Here is an 18401-nt window from a genome sequence, read left to right on the forward strand (position 1 = left end):
ACCCTTCTGATTGGCAATGGTGTCTGAGCCCCGCCCCTTTAGGCGCGCAGTTAGCCTATGGGGCAGCAAGGTTGAGATGGAAGAATTAGAGGATCTCGTGCCGGTGCAAGCCCTGCGAGCCTCGTCTGTGCAATATGCGCGATATGAGCTCCGGCTTTTTTTGAAGAACACGGCCTCATAATGTTTGCCGCTTTTTCCCCCAGCTAGGGTGTAGAACGTGCGCACCCCACGGACAAGGAGCTTCTTTGCGTTCTCGAAAGGGCGGTTGAAGAGCTCGGTTTTGAGTGGTTCCCTCCAGAAGAGCCAGAAAAGTCTCACCTGTATGAATGGTTTTTGCAAACCGGCCGTCGTCAACAGACTGCGGTTCGGAGGAGCGCACCATTCTTCCCTGAGGTCCACACGGAGCTCACAAAGAGCCCTACTTTTCACGCACTCAGGTCAGAGATGCTGCCGTCCTCACTAAAGTGGACCACGCCGAAGAAAAAGGCTACTCAATGCTTCCCCCGGTGGAACAGGTGGTCACAGCTCACTTCTACCGTAATACTGCCATGGGATATAAGTGTCGACTGATATCAGCACTGGCCGGAGAAGCTTATACAGCAGCGGGCCAAGCTGGTTCAGCACTCCACAGCATGTCGGTGCTCCAGGTTTTTCAAGCTAAGCTCCTCAAACAAATGGATGAGCAAGGCCCTGATCCAGAGCTGTTCAAAGAGCTCTGCACCGCTACAGATTTGGTGCTGCAAGTCATGACACAGGTGCTCAGGCCATTGGCAAAGTGATGAGCAGCCTGGTGGTTCTGGACTGGCATATTTGGCTGACTCTCACAGAGATGCTTGACGTAGAGAAAGCCGCCCTCTTTGACACCCCGGTGTTGCCCGACGGTCTCTTTTTAAGAGTGCTTCATCACAACACAAAAGCAATCTCAAGCGATTAAACATTTTCTGCCAAAGAGAAGTAGCACTTTCCCTTTCCCGGCATGCTCCCGATCTAATTCCGGTCAGCGCCCAGCTAAAAATCTATCTCTCGCTGCCCCAGCGCAGCCGAAAGCTACTGTTGAGCCATCTGTGAAGCCACACAAACCGTGGCCCAAGTGTAAGCACCCGCCGTCTCTGCACGAAAACACGTTGACGGAAAAACCGGGGCCAGACAAAAGAAACGTTCCTGACATGCCCAGACCCGTGAAGAGGAGCCCAGAGCTTGCCGTTATTCACAGTCCAGAAGCGAAGAAGGCTCGATTCGAGGTGCACAGTGTTTCTCCCCTCTTCCCCATTACTGTTCATCAGGAATGGGACATTGTTCAAAATGTTGCTTCTGTGCGTATTACTCAAACAGAGGTTGTTCTCACAAAAGAGAAAAAAGTGCCATTGTACAAACACGGGATGCTCACACAATCTCAGAAAAAGGGACATTTCCTCTTCACGTGTCATACATCCCACACACTTTGCTCAACCGCTTCCCTATGGTGAGTGGAAACTATTTCCTATAGCGAGCAAATCAATAAGCCCGCTGTCCCACTGCGCGAACGCGTGGCGAGCCCTCATGGGCATGTCAGACTGAGTGTTAAAAACAATTGAGCATGGTTATACAATTCAGTTTATACGCCGGCCAACTCGCATCCGTGCGAGTTCACAGTCTTCTCACAAAAAACGTGATACAGTGGGATTTACAGCCATTATTTTCTCGTTCTGAAGACAGCGGGTTTCAGTCCATTCTAGATCTGAGATGCTTGAATCGCGTGCTTGCAAAGCGCCCATTCAAAAACAGATCTTTTCGCACATCCGTCTTCAGACTGGTTTGCGTCAATAGATCTGAAGGACGCGTACTTTCAATTTCCAATTGCACCGCGTCACAGGCAGTTTTTGAGATTTGCATTTGAGGGGACTGCGTATCAATTCAAAGTCCTTCCTTTCGGTCTGTCTCTGGCTCCCCGCACGTTCACGAAGTGTATCAATGTGGTGCTCGCCCCATTGAAAATGAACGGTGTGCGTGTTTTGAGTTAACTTGACGATTGGCTATTACTAGCCCAATCAGAGGCACTATTGAATGAACACAGAGACTTGCTGCTTTGCCATCTGAAAAATCTGGGTCTGAATGTCAACTGTGCGAAAAGCACACTTTTCCCCAGCCAGCAAATCTCCTTTTTAGGGGTTCGTCTCGACACCATGAGCATGCGCGCGCACCTCACGATCGAGCGCGTACAGACCATTCTTCGTGTCTGTCTCAGTTCAAACTGGGGAAAACATTGCCACTGAAGTAATTCAGAGAATGCTGGGTTTTATGGTGGCTTAAGACCATAACTGGCCTCGGCATGCGCATGTTGCTGAATGGTCTCCTTTCTTTTCTTTTTACCCATAAAAAAAGCGTTAGTTATGTAACAGTTATGTGCGCTTCATTTCAAATCATATGGATAGGCTATACTGTGTATGGGAGAATCGAACATCCACCGCTCCTTTTACCATGATGATTCAGATAGATGGCTAGTTATTGCTTTGTTCTGTGATGTGTTTCAAGTGTACTCAGGGGCGTAGATTCCGGGTAACCCCCCAATAATCAAAACAAGCAAGTACATTCTAATAAAGAACATGCAATTTGAATCATGTTGGAGTACATTTAAAAGTTGAAAAAAAAAAAAATGAATCGTAAATCGTATAAATGATAAAAATCGAGATTTTTATTTTTTTGCCATGTCGCCCAGCCCTAATGCAGGTGTGTTTTAATTGCCTATTTAATCCATGATTATCTATGCAACTCTCTTATTCTCTTATATAGACATAGAAAAGTAGGTACTTAGCACTTCAGAACCATAAACACATTTAAAATTATCAATGTGACATAATCATTGCCTGATGAAATAATAGTGATGTAACGGAGGTGATTATCAGATAAAGCTGTCTTACTCTCGATAATGTCACCCAGGCCCTGGGCGTAGAGGAGGTCCTTCAGACGGGACACCTCATCTTTCAGCTCACGCACCAAACGGTTATTAGGATCTTCATTGATCACAGCATTACAACGGATCTGCTTAGCCCTGTCTGCATACCTGTATCACAAACACAGAATTGTCACTAAGTGACATGGACTTGAAATACTGAAAATCTGGAATTACAATTTTAAACAAAGGAACGTTATAACATAAAATGAATAATAAAAAAAATGAGACATACAAAATACCAAGAAATTCTGAGATTCATGTTTTTCAACTTTTCACTAAAATTGTTATGCTGACAATATAATTTGTACTATACTGCACCAAATGAGAAAAACGCAAAACAGAAGCATTTTCATAATGGACTCAGACATTTGAACCTCACTGTACAGTATGTACCACAATGTGCTTTAACAACATTGATTTTCTTGTGGTTATATTGCAAAGTACAATTTCATGATGCCACGTATTCAGAAAAAAGAAAGAGATTGAGTTTAACTAAAATGCGATTTGAGACATTCTTGTCTATAGCACCAACACAAACATGCGCACACTTCTCATGGGTGCCCAATTACTCAGTTCAGCAGTGTTACTGCACAGCAGCATCTTTGAAGGGCGTTTGAAGTGTGAGGCAGGTGCGTGGAGAGGGACTGTTCTCATTACGTAACACACTGCTTTAGCTGTCAGCTCATTAACAACCTCGAACAGAGAGAGAATGATTGAATGAATGCTTTACAGATGCAGAATACCTAAGAGTGCTGAGGGTTTCATCATAATTGATGTCGGCTGGACTGAGAGCGGCCACCATTGCAGTGCGAGAGTTGCCACCTACACAAGGTCATAAGTTCAAGTGTTTCAAGAGTGAGACTAAATTCAAATTCTGCTTTATGTGACAGAATACCTTTGATACATACCAAGATTTTCTCTTAGGAGCCAGGTCAGTACAGAATCTCTGTAAGGAATAAAATTTTCCACTTTTTTCTTCTTTTTGTTCTGTGTGGATCAGGAGAACATAAAATACTCACCATTAACATTATATTAAGTAGTAGATAAAAAGATAATAAGATACAGAGCAAAAAATAAACATAAAAAATAATAATAATAAATATATATATTTTATATTTTTAAGTTTTGTTTTCCAGTAAAAATGTCTAAACATTCTTAATATAAGATTATTCTATCTGAAAAGCAAAACTTCTCAAAAAACAAGTCTTAATATCTTATGCAGTTTTAATATTCAGGTAGATTTATATTGAATTAAGGATGTTTTACTGAAAAACAAGACAAGACCAGATAGACAGAAAGATAGATAGATTTGCAGACAGATAGATGGATAAATAAACAGACAGATGAGAAAGACAGACACACAGATTTACAGGCAGACAGATTTTTCAGACAGACAGAGAGATAGGGTTATACCTTGTTTGATCCAGAATCCTGCAAGTGATAAAATGCAACACAGGTGATTAAGATGACGCACAATGAACTCTTCATGCACATATTCATAAATAATCAAACATTCTGAAAGCTCAGATCAAAACAAAACACTTACCACCTCAGCCAGAGCTGAAATGACTTTCCCCAGGGTAGTGAGTGATTTGTTGATGTTTGCCCCTTCCTGAGATAAAATGAATTTGTAAAAGATATAATTAAAATAACAAAAGTCAAACATCTAAATGAGGTACACTACAAAGCTTGAGAGACTTGTCTAAATGCCAATATGCTCTTTATGAATGAAGAGCAGGAAGCACAGTATGTAGAAAGAAGCAGAGAAAGAAGTAGAAAGCAAAAGGATACAGAGATTATGATTATAAGTAGAGGTTTAAAGCAAACACAGAGGAACATGATGGTGTGGAAGACAACTATAGCGATATTAAGAGAGGAAAATACTGTAGACAACACTCACCTTGAGCCGCGTTCCTTTGGCTCCAGTGGAGTCTGCTCTCTCACTGCCAGCTAAATCCACCAGACTGATTTTGCTGACCTGCCAGAGAGGTTTAGGAGAGGTCAATAATGGACAAGCCTATATTACCTTCCACATAAAAAAACTCCCATTGTCAAAAGTCATCCAATACAACTAGATGGATTGTGTGGCATAAAAGAAGCAGTCCAGCCTTACTTTCTGCAATGAACTGTTTATCGTGACTGACAGGGTCTGTAACACGACAGAGCATTGCATACCTTTTCTGACGTGTTGTCTGTATCAGCATCATGCCGCTTCTGGGTGAATATGATGTTGAAGACAGCGTGGGAACGGCTGCTTGTCTCATTCATGTTAGTGGCAGCTACTGTCCTGCATAACAGGAGACAGGAGAATTTCACCATTCAGAAACCTCATTCATATCAGGTGTTCAGACACATAGGTGCAAGTTGTGTTCTGGCAAGTCTTCTTCATTTTAGAATTCATAGATATATGATACATTACAGATATCATAGATACATTTTCATATGTTTGGATAGCCACTGAAGTATACACGCTAAGCATGTAAGCACTTTTACGTATGTGCAGCTTTAGAAACGAACAAATCTTGATGAGCGGGACTTTTATTTATCCGTGAATGATGGAGAAACATTGTCCAAAATAAGACCTTTTTAAATGGCATATTTAAGAAAAATGAAGTATAATTATTTACACTTTTGTATGGCTGAATATAATCATTAAAGCTCAATAAGTATGAAATTTAAGTGTAATATTAACGTTTCACTCATTTCCTGGTATGTGTATGTGCTGTCGCAATTGTTCCGAAACGTGATTATTTTAATCCAAAAGTACATACTGGTATGTCTCTACATTTCTTCAAACCTAAAGGGGTCTACAGTACATTTTAGATGCTGTCAATTCATCTATATTGTACGTTAAAAAATTTACGTATGATAGAACCATACTTTACGTATGAATATCTATGAATAATAATGAGATCACATTGCCATAATATAACATCAAAGCATTTATAAATGTTTGTTCCTCTGTGAATCATCTGCTCCAAATAATGCACAGAAAAGTGGAAGACGTCTCCCTGATGCATTCAGATCCATTCTTTAATCTATACACACATTCATCAAATACTGCTAAAATTCAGTTTCAGTAGACCTCAGACTAATAGTCATTTAACTATCAATATTTAAGTCTTTTTTACTATAAAGTCTCTTCCCAACCAATAGGTGGCGATATGCATGAAGAGTGACCTGGAGTGACGAATGGAGTAAACAAAAGAAGAAGAATGTGAACCTGAATGTGGAGATTGATAGTAAAAAAAGGACTTAAATATTTATCTGTTTCTCACCCACACTTATATGATAAGTGATATGATCACTTCTGAAGATATGGATTTAACCACTGGAGTCTTATGGATTACTTTTATACTGCCTTTATGTGCTTTTGGACCTTCAATGATTTGGTACCCATCCACTTGCATTAATTGAGCCAACAGAGCTGAGATATTCTTCTTAAAATCTTCAGTTGTAATCAAGAGACGAAAGTAAGTCATACACATTCTGGATTCTGGATGGGTGTGTAAATGATGAGAGAATTTTAAATTTTGGGTGAACTGTTCCTTTAAGTCTTTTGCTCTGATCCACAACACACATTTTAGACCTCATTATTTATTCCACTCATTTAGCTCCTGTTTTTTTGTGCTGTGCTACTGACTTGTTATATAACAAGCTAAATGTATGGTGTGGGAGGAAATGTGCGTGATAACAGTTGTAATGTATTTGCAGGGGTGTACAACTCCTTGAGTCAAATTAGAGAACTGTTGAGTGACACTATGCTTAGGTAACAACATAAAAGCAATGCCTCTGGGAATTAAATGATCCATTTGTTGCCAAGGCTTTGTGATGCAAGCACAATGTGTAAACATGTGTTTTCCTAGAAGACAACACATCTGACCAGAAACCATATATATAAGTCCATACTGTACTCAGGAGTGAGACCACTGGTCACTATACGATAAGTGTGAGGAGCAATATAGAATAGATCTATTACCTGGCCTTATTTCCTGAGTCCATCAGGTCTTGGATGTCATTATACGATGTGACAGCGAGTTTGGACAGGTCCTCTACATATGGGCCCAGTAAGGGATGCTCGCGTACGCGCAAATTTCCTTTGTTTTTGGGGTTCAAAAGATCTCGTACCCGCTCACAGTAAATCTCCATATAACTAACCTGAAAGACCAAAAATGATAGACTTGAAATGGAGAAATGGACTCAAAAATACAGAGGATTATATCATCCATTACAGAATTCACAATAACATTGTTACAGCACAACTGATAATGAGATGTTTACAAAATGTTTCCCATAGGTGTTGTTTTGTTTATGGATATTATAACTCAGAGCTCAGATTCATCAAACACACGTAAGACCATTTATGGAAACTAATTTCTGAAATAAGCTGCAAAAAGAGTTGGAGAGAAACAAAAGAGATGGCTTAGTGAAATCTTACCTCCACAGAATAGGACATGCTGTTATCAGTATTGCTGTCATTAATCTTGGTGAAAAGGTCTTCACAAAGCTAAAGAGAGAGAGACATAATAGAGAAAGAGATAAAGAGAGTAGTTAGTGAATAAATCGTTTCACATTGTGTGTACTGGTCTCAGCGTAGTGTTTGACTTGTCATTTAATTCTGTTTGAACTGACATTGTTCACACTGCTTCTGAATGCATTATCACTTCCATGTTTACACAGGAGTAGTGATGTGACATAAGTAACAATATGTGCTTAAGATCCACAAAAAGGCCACTCAAGTTTTAAACATATGTAGGTGCTTGAATTTATATTTGCAAATGCTTGCTCCTCATTGTGTTTGTTTGAACATGTATCTATATTACCAGTGGGATGATTCCTTGCTGGTCCTTCTCCTGTTTGCCCATCATAGTATACGATTTGCCAGCCCCTGTCTGGCCGTATGCAAAAATACAGACATTGTAGCCCTCAAAGGCATGGAGTAACATCTCCTCTCCAATGTCTCTGTACACCTGCTGCTGGGAGGCATAGTTGATATCCTCTGGCTGTGGATAGATGAAGAGAAAAATGTAATATCTCTGAACCATTATTTGATAGCCATTATTTCTTCTAAGAACAAAAAGAATACCCACCTATAAAAGCCTTGTTTAGTGCACTTCAACAATTAAAGCAAAAGGTCACCCAAAAATTTAAACTCTGTAATCAATTACTCACCCTCATGTCGTTCCAAACCCACATTACTATATTTATTCCGTGGAACAGAAAAAGATCATTGTACTGGTTGCTCTTTTCCATTCAATTAGTCCCCATGGGAAATGAGGCTTTTTACCTTCAAAGAGGACTTGTGTGCTATATTCCAAGTCTTCTGATGCCATAACATAACTTTGTGTGAGGAACAGACAAAAAAAGTAGTAAAGGCCACTTTTAAGGTACTTTTGTGTCCTTTTGCATTCAACAGAAGAAAGTCGTAAAGGTTTTGGAATGACATGTGGGTGAGTTAATGATAACAGAATTTACACATTTAGGTTGCTGATTCAAGTTCATCTAGATTCTCTTATTTTAATATTCTAAATGTACTTTCTGATACAGTTTCACTGACTCACCGAAGTATGTGACCAGTAGGAGTAATCAAAATTGAAGCTCTTGTTCTCTTTAGGTGCTTTGGGGTTGATGATAGCTGAAAGACAGTGAAAAGATAACAGAGAGTGACTAAGGTGAATAAAACATGCTAGAGATCCTCCTGAATTGATACCCAATACCTGGCTGTCAGACACTAAATGGTTGCCACACAGAGTAAGCAGTGCTGAGTCACTGAATTATGCCCAAATGGAAATCATCACAGGGAGGCAGGAATCTCACCAGGCAGTAATTATGTTAATTTGAATAAGGGAATGGGTGTAAATGAAAATGACCAAATAAACCGGTTTCTTCACATAAAGACTGCAGTCATCTGAACATTCAAAGTCAAAGGAAATTCTATTTAGGAATATGCACATGTAATAATACAATAAATAAATAAGCCATGAGTATAGGGCCACAAGTGACTTTTATAAAAAAGTGGCAAAAGCAAAATGATAAGACACCAGTGTTCAATAAATAGTTACATATATCAATAGTAAGTTCATTTTCCTAACTGTAGGCTGTTTGAGGCTGCTAGGCAAAAATGGGAACCTTACACATTAACACAGAATGTGCAATGCTAGGTGTGCATTTATAGTCATTTACAACAGCATGGAGTGCAGCTCATTCAATCAGCATAAAGAGTCAGAACCATCAGTTTTATAATACAGAATCACTGCTTTATTGTCCTGCAATAAACCATAAATATATGGACTGATGTTAGTGTTGAGACTTTTGGTTTAAAGACCCCATGAAATGGCTTGATGAGTACAATTTTATTTTACTGTGATGATGTATTTCCTGTTGAAGCAGAAAGTTTGGGTCCCAATTTTTAACCCTTTTGCATGTACGATCAAACTGGTGTGATTACACTAGGCTGGGCTCAGAGGTGTACTATCAAACTGGTGTGAACTGCATTCGTGTTGCTGTTTTCCAGCAAAGAGGGACTGAAGCGGTTGTCATGATGAACCAGCTGCTCAAATAGTCTTTTCAACATCACAATATCTTTATTTTTTTATGTAACAAACATTCAAACAATCACAAAATAAAAGTTCAAAGCCGTTACCGTCTTTCTGGCATCAAACAAAGAATGTATAAAATAGTTAGTCCACTTGAGCCTTCTCCCATTCCGTCTGTCATTTATTCTCACCACTTCTTATGCAACAAGTGGAAGGGCTAGGTCTTTAGAACCATCTATGCTTGAGGAACTCAGAATCACATGCTGCATTGCAATGTAAACAATATGGCGGCGTGCGTAGCCAGCAATAGCGATCGCATCTTATCAATCATAATCAATCATTATAAACATCTAAAAATCACATTATATATTTGAAAATGTATAATCTGTCCTCCAGTGCATCTGCTGTGAGGTGTAAGGTGACATTTGTTTTAGAATACAGCACCTATTAAACTTTTTCGCATGCGAGTTTCTCCTGTACTGCAGACCCTCTAGCTTGAGTTCTTTAATGCGTGCTGTAATTAAAAAACAAAAAAATTCTTACCTTACACTTCACAGCAGATGCACTGGAGGACAGATTATACATTTTCAAATATATAATGTGATTTTTAGATGTTTATAATGATTGATTATGATTGATAAGATGCGATCGCTATTGCTGGCTATGCGCGCCGCCATATTGTTTACATTGCAATGCAGCATGGGATTCTGAGTTCGTCAAGCATAGCTGGTTCTAAAGACCTAGCCCTTCCACTTGTTGAACAAGAAGTGGTGAGAATAAGTGACAGACGGAATGGGAGAAGGCTCAAGCCAAATTTGTTTACCCTTAACAGTTATTTAACAAATTTAAAAAGTAGTATAAGTACTATGTAGGTGTAATGATTAAGGATTAATAATAATTGGCACTTGATAAAACAAACATTATCCCACAGGAAGTTAATCAAATGCAGATGATATTTGGACATAAAAGAGAAGCGCATTTCCAAAAACCTTCTGCCAGCATCGCTCATGTTTTCATGTAAGGAAATGTCAATTAAAAGTAGGCACATCTAACAAGCACTTGTGACCTCATAGCCCTTTTGCGAATTGTACAATTCATCCACTTTCAGTCAGTACCAAATGAGGTCACTGGAATCACATACCTGCATTAAAATTGCCTCTACAATCATTTCCCTGTATGCTCATCAGTACCTCGCCTAATGTCATTAACCAGTCTTCGGTCAGGCTTACTCACAACTGGCCCACGTGGCATCACTGACGGTGCAGCCTAGTGTCTGACAGCCAGTATGAGCATAAATCCTGACAGAACATACTCTCTCTGCTCTGAAATACATCTCAGCTACCATATGGTGTGATGTGGAATAATTGTTTTTAAAAACAAACATTTGAAGTATAAAAATATAAATTTAAGTAATATGTATTAAACATATTCATCCATAAATAAAAAGGCCTAAACCAAACATATCATGAAAAGGACATTTCAAGTAAACTATTTCAAGTACATGGTTGAGCAACCTTTATTGAACTGAGAGATTGAGTTTAGTCAACCAGTAATGGGGAAATCTTTCTGAACACTCACGGACACATATGCACACACTCCCAGTAGTTTTGTCTCAAGTACAACAAAATAGTCAACAGAAAATCAGATACATGGGCTGCATATATAACCGCAATTGCACAACATGTTCCCTTCAAGCTGCACAATGTGTTCTGATACAATAGATTGACCTTCAGAGAGTCAATAGATATTCAATAGTCAATAGAGAAAGGATTCTCTGTACTCCACAAACACTTAGCTTGTTTCTCCAGGGACATGTACTTGTCAGTGAACAAACATACAATCTCATTATATAGCTGATCTATATATATTTCATATTCTATGCACTGCAATGCGACCTAGACAGAAATATTGTTCACCACATTGAAAGTTCAAAACCCTATGCTAGTGAAAAATTACTGTAATATATATGTTTTTATTTTTGGTGTGACAGCACTTCAGCATCAATTGTAAATTTGGCCTTATTCATGGTCCCCCAAATCAGTTCTCTTTTGTTAAGGTCTGTTTTGTACATTTCGTTTTACTAATTAAAAAAATAGTGTGGATTTATTTTGTCACAATCAGTCTCTGGCTAACCATAACCTGCATCACCTAAGGTTGCCAAAGGTAATTTTGTTCTTCAATAATATAGGGCTATTCAATAATTTGAATACTGACTCTAAGACACACACTCTCTCTCCCTCTATCTCTCTCTGTCTCTCTCTCTCTCTCACACACACACACACACACACACACACACACCAAGTAACAGAAGAATGTGTCACACAATCCCGTCTGTAAATCCCTGCTCCAGTTTTCCAGACTATCACTCAAGCAAAGCTAATGCCTAAAAACAATCAGTCAGTCTAGTGGCTAAAACACCTATAAGAGAACTGAGCTCCAAGTATTAGCAAATCGAATTCATCTTGCAATAAAAATAATGCAGGTTACTCTAAAAACAAGCTTAAATATCCTTATTATATGATCTATTGGAACTCTAATTTAAATAGTTGTAACCATCAAAACCCATTTGAACATCTGCATCATCTGCATCATACATCAAGCAACATCCTGCAGCCACATTATGCAACACTGGAAGACCTGTTTTAAAATAAACAACCCCACTTAAGGAGTTGGAGTGAAATAATTCATTCACTTGTCTCAGAAAAAAGGGACAGATCCTTTTACTAGGTCTATACATCTGTGTTTGACTATCTCTAGGGCACTGCAGTACCGGCTGTACCATAGAGTATAAAGTGTGAGTTATAATAATAGAGCTATATAGCACAGGGGACATCAGTATGAGAGCACTGACGTCTACTCTGAAAGTAAATTACAAATTGTGTGCCAAGTGGTGTTCCAGCTGAAGAACAAGGTATGCTTTAAAGGGAATGTAATATTTCACTGCACCTTCTAAAAAAAATAAATAAATAATAATTTGTACCTCAATTATTGAATATAGAAGCCAAATTAAAATAAATGCTTTTAGACTGGACTATCGCTTTTGATTAAATATTGAAAATTTAAATGTATAAATTGATCTATATACATTTATAAATGTAATTTAAATAACTTTTAAATAAAAGTTCATCAAAGAAGTGAACTGGTATTAAATAAAAAAAAATAAAAAAAAAATGAAGTAGATCATACAGTAATTAATCATAACGCCGGGTTCACACATCCTCCGTAAGCAGGGCGTTTTCGTTTCAGTACCCATATTAACAGATTACACCATTTACACTGCAGGTGTGAGTCGCAAGGCTGGCCCAGTGGGCCGGCTGCAAAATGGGGCCGAACCCCCTGCTCAACAACTTTTGGGCATCTACCCGCCCCCCTCCCCCCCACGCTGAGCTCAGCAGCTCTGGGTGTAGTACAACGCTAAAATAATCAAGAGATTATCAAAAAGACACAAAAGCAAATCAAAATAATTCAAACCGAACCAATAGTACACTACAATTTAGATGTCTGCATTGCAAGTAAACTCAATAAAATTACTTAATAAAGGAAAGAATAAATAAACTGCCAGACCTTTTGCCATTCTCAGTATATAGGTGTACAGTTTAGACACAACATTAACCAATCACAACCAAGTGTGCTGATAAAGATGAAGTGCACGTGACTGCCCCTGTTGTTCTTGAAGCAGCAATAACCTCAGCTAATTACAACCTTATTAAAGAAAAAAATTGGCGTAGGAGCCCATAGATAACTTTATTTCTGCGCTGCTGTTTCTCGCAGAAGAGATGTGGCCAATGCGAATGTCCAACGCGACCGCCCCGCTCACGCCTCACTCATGCAACGCTCACGGAGGATGTGTGAACCCAGCATAATGTGTGAAAAACGGATATAGCAAAAAGAGTTAAAAAGGCAGACATTGAGCTGTGTAAATGACAATTGTAGACAATGTGGCACTGCTGATTGTGTGCATTCTATCAGCAGGCCTGTTGCTAGGAGCCCAGTAGGTCACATTCTTCTCAAGGTGGTGGAAACTGTGATGGGTGTGGAGTCCACTAACCAGTCAAATCAGTGCTAATGATGCTAACCTTGAGATGTCACTGCTTGAATTATTCATTTGACTCATGGAGTTTGATTTCATGCTGCTGATCTGTTGTACTGCAGCATTACTGTAAGTAAGTTGTTAAAAAAAAAAAAAAAACTCAATACATTAGGAGGTAAATAGTAAATGATTGTCTAACACAGTAAATATCTAAACTTTCTTCTCATCTTGCATTTCCTCTCAACAGAGGCAATGTTGCACATCCACCCTTCTCAGCAAACATAACGTCAGAGTCATGATTGAGGCGGTAAATGAACAAACCTAATAAGGAGGATTTTTAATCACTTTTAATGCCCACAGGAGGACGTGGTGAAAGTTGACGTGTGTGTGTGTGTGTGTGTGTGTGTGTGTGTGTGTGCAGAGAGAGAGGGAGTTTTTGTGCTCACTGGGTTCAAGTTTCCTTTAGTATAAATGTGTGTAACAGTGTGTAACAACACCATTGACTCATGCACACCTATTAAAGGTCAAACGAAAGGTCACTTTGAATGTGGACCTTTGCCAATTCATAATAAATAAATAAAAAATGTTTTTCGAATATAGCCAGTTGACGAAAGGCATCATGCATCAGACTAAAAACAAGTTCTGTGGGATTTCTGTTTATGCATTCAACAACACTTGTGCCTGAGAATACAGATATCTGACAGCAACTGGTCACTATGTTGTCTGCAAAAGCACTAAAATGATAACTAGGGCTAGAAAATAATAAACTAAAATAGATAAAATGTAAAAGAAAAACAGATAGGAGGAATAGAAGGAATTCACTACATGGCATTTTTACCCCCACATTTCACATTTATGGGGCATTTTTGTCACTTTTGGTGACATTTTTGCCCTGAGCCCTGCCCTGGTATCTTGCTTAGATTTACCATTTCTACAGACTTCAATTCTGTTAAAAGATTAGACACCTTTAGCTGAAAAAATGAAGTCATTTCTCTTACTTCATTGATTTTGAGAAATTTTTACAAGCAATTTAATTTCTTTCATTCAAATTAAGTCTTTCAGCCAACATAATTTAGTTGGATTAGCTCAAATTTATGTACTATAGTAGTTTTAACTCACCTTTATTTGGTTTGTCAAATTAAATTTATTAATGTTTCATTTAATTATTTTAGTTGGTCCAGCTTACTTTATTTTATTAATAATTAATATATGCCAGGTGAGCAAGTGTAAGAACAGTGAAACTGTTGCACTGTCAATTTGATAGCAACTGCTTAAAGAGCTAAGCAGCACTCAAATCAAGTTTCACTTGAAAGTGAATGTCCATTAGTTATGTTTCGTTTATGAACGATTCAGTCTTTTGAAACAAATCTTTTAAGTGAACGAATCATTCTAGTTCACCCCAATACACTAGACTCATTTGAGATGAGCATGTTCTGTGCAGAACCAATCACCGGTGATCAGTGGTAGGTGCATGCCGGTTAGAAATCTGTCCGACTTGCTGTGATGTCATGGTGACGTATGCCAAAAAATTCAGGCGGCACAGTTGGATTTTTCCAGTTGAGCAAGCTGCAAGCATGATGGGAAACAACTTGCTGACGACACAGCTTAATGCTCATTGGATTAAACAACCGTGATGTTTAGTTCTCTTCTAAAAAACATTTAAATTTCTCTAATATCATGTTTTATGTGTATAAATTATATGTGAATATTCCCAACACTCTGACAGTTCGATCTATGGGATATGTGAGTTTTATCATATTTCTGAAATATCTAAAATACGTGTCTTTATTAAACTAAAAATGGATGGAAAGACACTTGTTATTGGCAAAATTAAATAACAGGTACATTGAATGTCTTTTTCATCATATTTATTTTCATTTTAAAGCAAGAGAATCTAAATTATATCCACTTTATCAGCAAGAGCGCATGAACGTGAACCCCGCGATATCTGCCTTTGATCTCGTAGGTGTCTGATCCACTACGAGGTGCGAGAATTGTCCTCAGCCGACATCTGTTCCCTCTTTGACAGGTACAGGCCTGTAGACTTTGCATTGCACACAGTCATCCACAACAAAAGTGTTCGGCCGAACTATTGTTTACCCGTCGTTGATATTTAAACTTTCTGGAAGTCATTACTATAATGAGATATTATTTATGTTTATATTTATAACAATACTTAACTATATAATACTTAAATAATAATCGTTGTTTGCAATTCAGTTTCTCCACTAGTACACTTTGCTATAGGCAAACGCTATATAGTAAAGTCAAGTAGCTGGCTGAGATTTTAGCAGAAATACGTAGGCTGCGTGCCGTGCATAGAGTCCATTGTCCAATTTGACAGCACATATTTCACTCCTCCCCTGATTGCAGCCGTCTACTCTCATCTACTTTCAAAGCGAGGCATTTGGTATCTCAAACGAACCTACTGACTCATATTTCTCGTTCACCTTTACCTTTCAAAGCCAATAAGCTCTACTGCTCTTCATGCCTGTAAAGACTGACTATAGCATGAGCCAATAGCATTCTAGTGCGGGCTATGAATTAAATTAAATTAAAACAAATTGAAATAAAAATACATTTTTTATTTTATATGAGGCAGCATATCATTGGTTTCACCTGCAGAACGAATACGCCCCTTCAGTGAAATAGTCGAATCGGTCGTTGGAGTCTGAACGAGATGAGATGTCTCGTTCATAAATGAACTGAATGTACTGGTACACCCGTTCGCGAATGAGTTGAATGACTGGGTTGAACGACTGAACGAGAGGAGGCATGTCACTCATTCAGTTCGGCATGCTAATCAATTGCATTCAACAAGGAGAGAAAGAGGTGAAATGCACTAAAACACATTTATATGTATGCACAAACATAATCCCTAATTTATGAATGTGTAAAAATGACTGAAGACCATGAAGCCCAGCATTTGACAATATAGGATTTGTGGTGAAAACAGTTATGGTGTTTAAACTCTATTTTTTAAAATGTCTTCGTACATTTGTAGACATGCAAATTCCCTTTGCGTTGCTTTTAAAAACTGACTTTAGCGTGAGCCAAGAGCATTCAAGAACGGGCTGTGAAGGAGCATATCATTGGATTGACTCACTGAACGAATACGTACCTTTAATGAAATAGTAGCAGGGCTCCAGACTGTGACCAAAATAAATGATTGCAATAATTTAAAATCTAGTCACCACTGGCGACAGTCGGTATGTGTGCTTTCATATGCGGTTTCGTCAGATATCAGCTTGTGAGTTACTGAATACATCTTTAGGGTGCCAGTGTGTCTCGCATAGCTTTTCACCCTTTCTGTTGATGATATAAGCTCGCTAGCTGCACGCAACAACAAACACAGCGTGAGCCATAATGTCTGATTCGTGAACAAATGACTTTTGAACCGGGTCTTTATAATGAATCACCCAACAAGAGCTCTTTTGAACTCAGGAGCTCAGGTTAGCAGTTTGAATTCGAGTCAATTTCTCAGCGAATCAGCCGTCAGTGAGTACAACTGGGAGCGCAGACATTTCAAAATAGTAGTCCCATGTGTATTTCTGGTAAAAGTCCTGTGTTATGTAACAAATCTTTTTTTCCCCCCTGGTTATTATTGATTGAGATTGGAGTAGCACAATAAACAGCATCTGGGATATCATTCAGTTTGCACTCTTGTAGTCTTTGTGTCATCTATTCACAGTAAAGAAAGACTAAGATTCTTTTTTTTTATATATATATATATATATAAGAGAAAAAAAAAATCTTAGTCTTGGTGGCCAAAAGTTTGGAATAATGTACAGATTTTGCTGTTTCGGAAGGAAATTGGTACTTTAATTTACCAAAGTGGCATTCAGTTGATCACAAAGTATAGTCAGGACAATATTGGTGTAAAAAACAGCACCATCACTATTTGAAAAAAGTAATTTTTGATCAAATCTAGACAGGCCCATTTCCAGCAGCCATCACTCCAACACCTTTTCCTTGAGTAATCATGCTAAATTGCTAATTTGGTACTAGAAAATCACTTACCATTATATCAAACACAGTTGAAAGCTATTTGGTTCATTAAATGAAGCTTAACATTGTCTTTGTGCTTGTTTTTGAGTTGCCACGGTATGCAATAGACTGGCATGTCTTAAGGTCAATATTAGGTCAAAAATGGCAAAAAAAGAAACAGCTTTCTCTAGAAACTCATCAGTCAATCGTTGTTTTGAGGAATGAAGGCTATGCAATGCTTGAAATTGCCAAAAAACTGAAGATTTCATACAAAGGTGTACACAAAAGTCTTCAAAGACAAAGGACAACTGGCTCTAACAAGGACAGAAAGAGATGTGGAAGGCCAGATGTACAACTAAACAAGAGGATAAGTACATCTTGTTGATGAGAGAGGTCAACAGAGAATGGACAGACTGGTTCGAACTGACAAAGTCTGTGGTAACTCAGATAACCACTCTGTACAATTGTGGTGAGAAGGATAGCATCTCAGAATGCTATTCTGAGATGCGAGTTGGCGCTGTTTTGGCGGCACGAGGGGAACCTACACAATATTAGGCAGGTGGTTTTAATGTTGTGGCTGATCGGTGTATATACAGTATAATTTATTTATTTATGATGTGAGATCCAGCTTTTGTTACTTAGGGCAATTGAGAGGCTCATACACAACTATTACACAAGGTGCAAACATTCACTGATGCTCAACACACTACTATATGCATATTATACTTTATGTAAATAGCTGTTCGACTGAATGAGAGGACAAGCTGAATGTCGTTCATTCAGTTCGTCAATCTCGTTCAACATGAAAAGGGGCTGGATGAATTATGAATATAAGTGAGTGATGACCACACATTACAATGACATATGGACTATAATTATATTTTAGGTTAATATTGTTGTCTTTTTTTTTTTTTTT

General features: G+C 38.4%; 1 protein-coding gene across 11 annotated transcripts in view; it reads right to left on the reverse strand.

Annotated features, from left to right (window-relative positions):
* LOC127445723 (kinesin-like protein KIF1A) overlaps nt 1–18401 on the reverse strand; it is a 113731-nt gene that overhangs the window by 77865 nt on the left and 17465 nt on the right. For all 11 annotated transcript variants that reach the window (XM_051705976.1, XM_051705975.1, XM_051705970.1 and 8 more), the window contains exons 3-13: nt 8494–8567; nt 7756–7935; nt 7371–7439; nt 6912–7090; nt 5108–5219; nt 4833–4910; nt 4479–4544; nt 4346–4363; nt 3841–3919; nt 3676–3754; nt 2898–3040 (exon numbers count right to left, since the gene is read on the reverse strand). In XM_051705976.1, the coding sequence (XP_051561936.1) occupies nt 2898–3040; nt 3676–3754; nt 3841–3919; nt 4346–4363; nt 4479–4544; nt 4833–4910; nt 5108–5219; nt 6912–7090; nt 7371–7439; nt 7756–7935; nt 8494–8567 (1077 nt within the window). The remainder of the gene's footprint in view (nt 1–2897; nt 3041–3675; nt 3755–3840; nt 3920–4345; nt 4364–4478; nt 4545–4832; nt 4911–5107; nt 5220–6911; nt 7091–7370; nt 7440–7755; nt 7936–8493; nt 8568–18401) is intronic.

The sequence above is a fragment of the Myxocyprinus asiaticus genome, chromosome 9 (genome assembly GCF_019703515.2).
Source record: "Myxocyprinus asiaticus isolate MX2 ecotype Aquarium Trade chromosome 9, UBuf_Myxa_2, whole genome shotgun sequence".
NCBI classification, from domain to species: domain Eukaryota; kingdom Metazoa; phylum Chordata; class Actinopteri; order Cypriniformes; family Catostomidae; genus Myxocyprinus; species Myxocyprinus asiaticus.